This window comes from Aegilops tauschii, unplaced genomic scaffold, assembly GCF_002575655.3.
Source record: "Aegilops tauschii subsp. strangulata cultivar AL8/78 unplaced genomic scaffold, Aet v6.0 ptg000442l_obj, whole genome shotgun sequence".
NCBI classification, from domain to species: Eukaryota; Viridiplantae; Streptophyta; class Magnoliopsida; order Poales; family Poaceae; genus Aegilops; species Aegilops tauschii.
Window position 1 is genome coordinate 1 of NW_027332683.1, and position 9,418 is coordinate 9,418.

General features: G+C 43.7%; 1 protein-coding gene across 5 annotated transcripts; it reads right to left on the reverse strand.

The window, feature by feature from the left end:
- Position 1: 1 nt before the first annotated feature.
- Positions 2–7,361, reverse strand: LOC141030624 (uncharacterized). Of its 5 annotated transcripts, none has more exons than XR_012192728.1 (6): positions 6,525–7,361; positions 6,343–6,417; positions 5,360–5,615; positions 4,222–4,348; positions 586–3,603; positions 2–80 (listed from the first exon to the last, which is right to left on the reverse strand). XR_012192728.1 is itself a non-coding variant. In XM_073506173.1 (2 exons), the coding sequence occupies exons 1-2, from the start codon at positions 7,037–7,039 to the stop codon at positions 6,411–6,413; spliced, it is 522 nt and encodes a 173-aa protein (XP_073362274.1). In that variant the 5' UTR covers positions 7,040–7,361; the 3' UTR covers positions 6,152–6,410. The 5 variants fall into 5 exon arrangements, 1 of the variants encoding a protein (XP_073362274.1); XR_012192726.1 differs by having other exon boundaries at positions 586–745; positions 1,723–4,348; XR_012192725.1 differs by having other exon boundaries at positions 586–4,348.
- Positions 7,362–9,418: the final 2,057 nt, after the last annotated feature.

Here is a 9,418-nt window from a genome sequence, read left to right on the forward strand (position 1 = left end):
ATGGCTCTACGAATTCCAAGATGATCCAACATGATATAAAGAATGATCCTGGCCGAGATTCTCACAATAGTATGGTCAACCTGAGTCGTCGGAAATGGTTAAGAGACAACATAAGTAAGTGGTTGAAATATATAAGCAATAAAAGAAAGTACATGCGGAGGACAATAGACCAATTCCAATTGGATTTCTTGCACAAACAAAGATACATGATACAAAGCCTACAAAGCAAGTTGATAACTTTCGGCAAACCTTGATAGGTGGACGGGCCCAATAAGAACTAAAAACTTTTACATCATATTCTGCTAGGTGTCTTTAATTCTTTTCAACATGAGAATGCAACAAACTCATTTCCGTGTGAAACCTCAGACGTTAATGGATACCTCATAGAGTCAATCCAGAGATATGGCATGTATCACCATCGAGCAAGCATACAGAATTCATCTATAAAATTTACTCCTATAAACTAAATCAAGCTAGCATGCACAGTTCGTATCCAAACATGATTACATCTCTTGGGGTCTGGTTACCCAAATCCAACCAGAGATTCTCACAGGAGGGGGGCGTAGAAGAGCAAAAGGAGGTTACTTGCAAGAAGAAGCCAGAGTCCAGCAAAAGGAGCTTACTTGCAAGAAGCCAGAGTCCAGGGTCGCGCAAGTGCTATACATGCCGTCACAAGCAACATTACGGCTCTTGATCCAGACCCCCTCCTTCACTGTATGATGCCACTTGAAAATAGAGCATTTTACTGGGAGGGAAAAAGCATGGCTCATTAGGCATTGTGTAGGCTCCACCCTTTACACAAAGGTGTAGAAAAAGCACACTAATTGTAAGATAACATGTCCATATATATTCAATTATCAAGGCCAAATACACTAATTGTAGAAAAGCACACTAATTGTAAGATAACATGTTCCTATGTAGTTAAACCCTAATGGACCACGATCGGCCAAACATGCCTCAATGGCAGCTCCCCCCTCATCAGCATGGTTACCAAAACACAGATGATTGTTCGCACATCTTATTTCCACTTTTCATGTGTTTCATGCCTAGTTGAAGTTCCTGGTAAATATTTTCCAAAAACCATCTTGCTATCAGAGAAAACTCCAAAGCCTGGGAAGTATAACCAGAACACAAGAACATGAATAAAGTTGAAAACTTTATATACATATATGGTGTATAATTAAGCAAAACATGATCAATAATACGAGGAGATAAAGGAAGAAAATAACAGTACAAAAGTACGTCATTATTTAAACTGATTATGTTCAAAGTCCCCATCCGATTTATACTAAGGAGTAGAATATTTGATATAGCTAATAAAGCAAACCACCATAAAGGTTTCTTCTAATTGCCAAATTTTACAGTTAGAAGAACCACACTATTAATATGTAACAGACGTGGAACAACTGAGCATGTCAACCACTATATTTACATCATCTGACGAACTGGATGTGGCACCAATTGCTTTTGTTGCATCAACAACTTTGATATTCTGTGTTAAGCGGCATATATGTATTGTAGTTAGTTGCAACCGGTCAATAATTAGCAAGTACAACCTCAAAAATTCAATGGTCAGGCAAGATTACCATTTCAAAACTATTGAGAGATTACCCAAAACCCAAAATTGTTGTTCTGCATAGAACACTAACTAGATCATGGGAATTTGGAGCAAGATCTTAACACCAATAGTAGACACGTAATTTTCAGAAGTGGTGACATTACCTTGTGAAACACTGGCACTACTCTCACTCAAACGATAGTACCATAGGGCCTTGAGCAAAAGGAAAAAGAAACACAAAGATTTAGTTAGTGGCAAGAACAAAGAAAGTAAACTTACTATATATAGCTAGGAACGACAATGTCCAAAATCAAATTAAAATCTAGCAATCAGATCTAGTTGTTCATTTTCGGCCCAATGGATTAGAGAACATATAGTACAATTCAACCCTTTGTTTTGTACGGGGGTCTAAGTAATCCATCAGCAGTGTACAATAGTTGGTACTCTCGTAAAGAAATATAAGAGCGTTTAGATCACTAAAGTAGTGATCCAAATGCTCTTATACTTCTTTACGGAGGGAGTACTCATTATCTATGCCCATAAGAACTTCCCCCACAAAAAAAGGATCTTCACACGAAGGAAGCAGCATACAAACTATATATCCTCATAAGAAGCTTCTCTTCCACTTGTAATATAATAAATAAATGGTTTGACACCGTATAAAGAGAACTTTCCTGCTACGTGAGAATTTTTTCCAAGCGAAATATCCAGACTGATACAATTTCATCACCCTTTTATGCGCCATCTATTTATTCGAGACAGGTTTTAGCATCACACGACATACCATAGCTAAGAATGGAACTAAAAAGTTGCAGTGAAATTTTGAGCACCACAAACAAAATGGTGCTCCAAATAGAAAGATTAGGGGAATTCACCAGCTCTACAAGCCTTAAGAGCACGGCATGTGCATAGATAAAAAGCCAAATCGAGATAACCAGGTCAAAATCCTAGCTTTGACTTTAAGGGTTCTGCAAATTCGGTCCAAATAGCATGAATAAGAAAATGCAGAACTGTTATTCCAAAGACCTGGAAAGAAATAACACTTCCATAAAATTGAGAAATTAAAATCATGTAATACTCCTTAACAACCGGTATATGGATTGAAATTAACCTCAAAATAATATATGCATTCAGATTTAACTACGCATGTTTTCAGTCTGAATAAATAGCCGGAAGCAACAACTGCACGAGAGAGAAAGAGCGGATCCAACTAAGGAAATGCAGTACCTATTCTATCGGAGCTAATCATGCAAAGCTAACGTAGCGCCATCCCCGTTTTCTTCTAACCAGATTGTTTAAGAGACTACTCAAAATGTTAATTAAGAAAATCTTGTGGACTATCATGAAACACACAAGACAGGGATAACCCATTTGTATCGTCTACTGTAAACTGGAATACATCTGACATCACATCTAAAGAGAATCGCTTTGGACAGATATTACGTAGCCGCTTCAACATAAAAAAATATGAAAGATAAAAGACAATTTTTATAGTTCATCCTTTTAGTTTAAAACTATGAGAAACAACACAATGGAAAAAAATGAGGCAGCATTTCAGAACTACTTTAACAAAATGGCATTCAAATCTTCCAATATATAGCTATTTCTTGTTACTTCTATTTCTTGTTGTTTGGCACATCAATTTCAGTTGTATATACCATAGGCCAATACATTTAAGAAATAAGGAGAAATGAAAGGGACGGTGAGTACTGCCGAATATGGCCAATGTCTAAAGATACTAATCACAGTCACAATTCCCTCTGGAGATTAACTGGTTATCACAAACACGTGGGGAAGAAGGTCGCAGCTCACCTACGGCATAGAGCTGGCATAAAAAGAAGTAGGAGCTCATCATTCCCCATACTTGAACATGCCGCCACCAGCCAATTAACATTCCATTACTCCAGAAAAATTGTAAAGCAAACAAATATGAATGCTTTGTGACTGACCAGCAAGAATTAGAAAACAAATTCTTATAACCGAAGGTGCTCTGAACCCAAATCTTCTCTTCAGAAACACGGAGAAACTCTCGTGAACAAAATAAGCTTGCGACATATAAAAAGGTATTATAAGAAAGAACACCAAATAGGAGCTAACAAAATTAAGTTTAGAATATATGCTAGCAAATCAATAACTGTACAAAAATATTGTAGGCCAAATCAAATTCATATAGGCCACTAACTAAACTGACAAGAACCAAAAAAAAATTGACCAATTGTTCCACATTAGTCTGAAGGTCTTGTTATTTCATTTATCCAAATTAAGACTGGCATTATTTAAACTGAATATGCTTAGAGCCTGTATCTGATTTAGCCAAAGCAGGAGAACATCTAATATAACAAGATAGCGGGGCGAGGTGTTTTTATAATCATCATAGGACTTAAAATTAGGTGGCAAAAACATGCATGGACTGAACTCTTCAGCAAAATAATATATGTCTATTCAAAGCTATATGTTTCCAGATTGTTTAGGATTATTTTAACTGCTTTGACATTTCCCCCTCCTTAATTAGAGATACAAGTCATAGGATTCAGTGTACCGAATTGATACTACATATATAGTACATCTTTGTATGTACTTTACAGAAGTACCTCATGGGCTCCTATTACCAAGACCGGTAAGGAAATTGGGCAACTATGAGATGGATATTTTTTTTAACTTACTGATGATAGGGAGGTCCATTTCAAGCTCAAGAAGCTTAAAGCCATCCATGTCTGGCATGTGCACATCACTGATAACAAGATCAAATATGTCCCTGTTTTCCCATAGCATCCTCAGTGCGATAACAACCTGATTCGTCACAACAACAGGTTACTCTTCCAAAGTGGTAACAATACAAGAAAAGGGAAATGGTCCTATGCATTTTTCATGACAAAAAACAGATGCCTCGCATCTTTTGTACTATAAAATCAGTATCATAAATTCAGGTCATGCAATCAAATGAATCTATCCATCTAGAGGTAGTCAATATTTGGCTACAGGCAGCATTTGTATATGATGCGCAGTACACCAAATCTACTTGTGAGCTGTGACAACTACCAACAACAACAAAAATTACTGGTCGTCCTAGACACTGAGGAACAGGCAAATTTTATGAAATAGAGCAACTAAAATTGACCATGCTTGACCCAATAGCCGGCTCCTAGACAAATTACAACCCTGAGCTGCAAAATAGGGCAAGGTATGACGTTCAAGGGAGAATTTAAGGATCCTTCATTAACAAACAAATGCTACTCCCTCCGTCCCGTAATATAAGAACGTTTTTGACACTACACTAGTGTAAAAAATGCTCTTATATTATGGGACGGAGGGAGTACAATTTTATCTAGTTTGATGCCGATATACTTATTTAAGCTAGTACAGTCGCGGAACTTGAAAAGGAAACGAACATAATGGCAACTTCACAAATCTGATACTGGCAGTCAAGATGAATAACATGTATTTTAAATTCAATGATACTTTATAAATGAGACAAGCTACTACTATGCATATTTATATTTTGCCTATGAGCAATGCCCTCTATTTCAAGACCATCACTCTATACTACAGAGAAAGCAGCAACATATTTTTGGGATTTATTTTGTGTTCAGACTAATTACTTCACAGTTGCCTAACATGGTTGAGAAAGCTGACAGAACAATATCAAAACAATATAAAAGTTACATCTTTTTTAAGCCGATTGTCCAAGCTTCAGAAACAAAAATCTAACAACAACCACGTTCAGTGTATAACAAGCTAACCTACAATAGCCAATAGCAGAGTCAACTTTCAGTGTATAAATTCATGACTTGGGAAAAATACCTATGCTGACAACATCCATGTCAGGGAAGTCATCCTGGCTGCAGGTAGTCCAGCACGTTTTGGACGTCCTTAGAGACCATGTTCATCCCCTCGGCATCCCCCGTGCTGCAGGTGAACCTCATGTACAAGTTTCTCCCAACCATTGCGCACTTGACTCTGCCCAGCCATCGCGCACTTAACCCCCTGCAGCCCTGCTCTGAAGGACTGAATCAAATCGTCTTGAATTCGACGAAGAACTCGTGCAATCCCGATGTACCTTAAGCGTTGCAACTCCATCCATTAAATAAAGCTCAATAGTGAAAATTGAGAGCAGAGATGTAAGCTGTGAGAACTCAGTAGCAAAAAAATAGTTTCCCATTTAAATATTTCTTGACATAACCCGAAACTGCAATCCATCCAAGAAATCGAGCGAGTGGGCTAGACCGGTAGATAACAATTCAGTTAGCTCTAGAGGCAAAAGGAATCACACGGTTCTAACCAAACCAAGCCACCACAACTACATACACCAATCATATGACCAGACTGAACTTTAAGTCTAAACACGAGACAACGACAGACCACAGGGAGTAAATTGCAGGTCGCTGCAAGTCAAACGACCTCGCTTCTCGCCCAAATCGAATAATCTAAACTGAAAATGGATTTAATACAATGGTATGGAAAAAGAATGATAGAAACAATGGACAATTGTGAAGTGTCATGCTCCTGCATATGAAATAGACACAGGATTTTTTTTATGTAACTGAGCCAAGGCAAAATCAGCTTGCAGGCTCAACACCATTTACCAGCATCGGCTAACATTAATGAATTCTCATGCATTCATATTTATAGTACAATCAGCAATCTCAACATTCAGTTATGGCACTGGTTGAACATGTACAAATACGTGTCTTTGTTAAGCTGCATCATAGGATCGAACGCACTCTAAATATGCAATTGTTGAATATAATAAGCAAGTCCCAGAAAACCATGGATGCGTGTGACACCTCACGCATACAGTGCATCCTTGGACTCCAATGCAGGGGGCACCTTCACATCCGAGTGAGCCTCGCATCTACGAGCTGCAGTTCAATTCGAAGTTCAGACGCAATGGCATACTGTTCCGATCTAGGATACGCAACTCGAATGGATACAGTGTAGCAGGGAAGCGGGAGATAGGCTTGCTCACCGTAAAGCGTCCCAGCCACCTGGAGAGGATGAGGGAGGAGGACGGGTGCCGTCGGCGGCCTGGAGGAGGAGCGACGACGTGGTAGGAAGACAGGCGCGACCACACCCGAGGAACGATGGCGGGGCGAAGCAGCCGCAGTGCGCGAGAGAGGAGGGTCGCACACCTCCTGTCGTGTGCACGCGAAGACGACGACGACGCCGGGGAAGTGAACGATGGAGATCCGACAGGCTGGGCGAAGGAGACGGCGGCGGCGTGCCGGCTGGGCGAAGGAGACGGCGGCGGCGTGCCGGCTGGACGAAGGAGACGGCGGCGGCGTCGTGGGGTTGGTCGATCCCCGAGGCATAGTGGAGCACCATGGCGACGGTCTCCTCAACGGTGTTGGATCTGGCCGTCGTCGGCGCGGACGGCGGCGGCGCCGCGGGCGTCTTGGACGAGGTCGCAGTAGAGGTAGAGCCAGGCAGCGAGGAGCCGAGGACCCGCGCGTATGGGAAGGGCTTGGCGAGGAGGTCGCGCATGCAGGAAAAGACCTTGGCCGGGCGGCGCGCGCTGACGCCGGCTGCCTCCTCCTCGTGTCCGCGCACCACGCTCCTCCTCCTCTGCCTGGCCCCGATGGGGAGGAGGAAGGATGGCGGCACAGCGCGCCTGACGACGGGGAGGAGATGCGGGAGAAGGAGAACGGGCAACGGCGGCGTAGAGGAGGAGAAAGGGGGAAGGCCACTTGAAGAATGGCGGCAGATCGAGGAAGAGGAGCGCCGGTGGTGAGAGGAGAGGAGATCGAGAGGAAAGGGGGCGAATGGGAGCACGAAGAGGCCAGCCAAGCGCCGTCCCCCACCTCATCGATGCACGGACGAACCAGCGTCAACCACGCACAGGGCCAGGACGTGAAATCCCAATATTACCCTCGGCGGGGCAGGGGAATTTCGGCGGTGGCAACGAGATTTTTACCGCTGGAGCGTGCCGACGGGCCACCTGGGACGCGCCACAGCCACAGAGAATGACATGCGGGGCCTACCAAATGGGCTGCCGCACGAGTCAGCGAGACCCAACCAGGAGCCACGGAGTGAGCAAGAGCGAGCGAAACGAGTAACTATTCATTTCTATAGTGCCCATCCCAGATCCGACGGCCCAGCTCTTCCACGCGCTCGATTGGACGGCCTAAAACTCATCAAGCAAACGTATCCAACGGCCCACGATCGCTGAGCTCTGAGGAGGCTTGTAGGAACATCCTTCTCCTATTTCTGGTTTGTATAGTGCCCATCCCAGATCCGACGGCCCAACTCTTCCACGCGCTCGATTGGACGGCCCAAAACTCATCAAGCAAACGTATCCGACGGTCCACGATCGCTGAGCTCTGAGGAGGCTTGTAGGAACATCCTTCTCTTATTTCTGGATGTAAGCAGAGAGGTCTATTAGGGTACGATGAAAATAAACTTAAAAATGATAATCAAGATCAAAATATATACTAACCACCAAGAAAATATACTGAAAAAGCTGAAAGGTTTGAAATAATGATAAAGAAAGTAACTATAACCAACTGAACAAGCATCTCAGACTGAAAAACTAAATGATACAAAACTCAAACAGGAATAATAAAATCTGATGCATAGATTAAATCAACTACAAACCTGAAAACTTAACTGGTAAAAAACTGATAATAATAATAAAATAAAACTAATACTAAAAACAGATATAATTGAAATGATAAAACGAATAAAAATGAAATGAACAAAATGAGAAACTAAGAAACAGATAAAACTAAGGAAATAAAGAAGAACTAATAAAACTACTGAATCGGAGAGCGGAAGGAGCAAAATAATAGAGTAAGAAGAAGAAAAATGAAAAAAAAATAAGAGAAACAGATTAAACCAAGGTACTGAATAAGTAATAAAATTATAAAATAAAAGGAGCTGAGGAAAAAAACAGATAAACTGAGGAATGAGTAACAAAAAAATTGAAAAAACTAAAGCTGATAGTACTGCTACGATGGTACTAGTAAAGTGTCCTGTGTGTGGTGAACCCTGCTAGCTACTGAACCTGTGTTGTCTTCATCTGCATGATGCATGGTGACTTCTCTGAGTTTGATCATCACGGTGGTGGCGTGGCACCCCGGCATGTCTGAGCGGCTGGTCGACTGGGACGAACTGATTGCCCGCTGTTTTCATCATGTTGTGTTACGAGGTGACCAGGGCAAGTGCCGGCCCCAATAGCATCAACCACTGCTGAGATAACTCCCACGCCTCGTCTCGCTCCCGCGACGCGCTCCCCGCGTGCGTGCGTCACGGGAGACCAGATCCGCCGGCGGCCCTCTAGATCTTCTCGTCCCAGCCCCCTCCTCGCTGCCGCCGGACGGCGTCCGCCGGGCGAAGCCCGTGCGCGGCGCTGGCGGCGGCGGGGCTTCTTCTCTCCTTCCCCAGCACGGGATCTCAGCAGCAGGGGGTGGCTCCTCCATGTGGGGGACGCGGGATCGGCGGGGCTCCTGGTGGCAGGCACGCGTGGATCCGGTGGCCGGGAGACGGTGGTGCGGCCCAGCGACGGTGTTGTAGCTCGGCGCGATGGCGTCGGTGCTGCAGCCGGCTTGACTTGGCCTGATCGGCGGTGGCTGGCGTGTCCCTGGTCATCGATGCGTGGCCCGGGGAACTCCGGCGGAGGTTGTGCCACCACGGCTGCGAGAGCAGCGTGGGGGCCGGCCGTGGCGGCGGGCGACGGCGGATCTTGGACCCCTGGCCCAGATCTAGTCTCCGGCAAAGAAGGCAGCGATCCGTTCACAGGAAGCTGGATGGAGTTCTTCGAACAGACTGGGTGAAAACCTGCTCTTGGCTAGATGCCAAGGCCGACAATGGTGGCGCTCTTCGGTGTCGTTCCCTTCTAGAAGGCATCATGGTGGAGAAGTTCCA

Excerpts from the sequence above, each read along its gene's own strand:
- LOC141030624 (XM_073506173.1), bottom strand. The coding sequence starts at position 7,039 with ATGCGCGACCTCCTCGCCAAGCCCTTCCCATACGCGCGGGTCCTCGGC.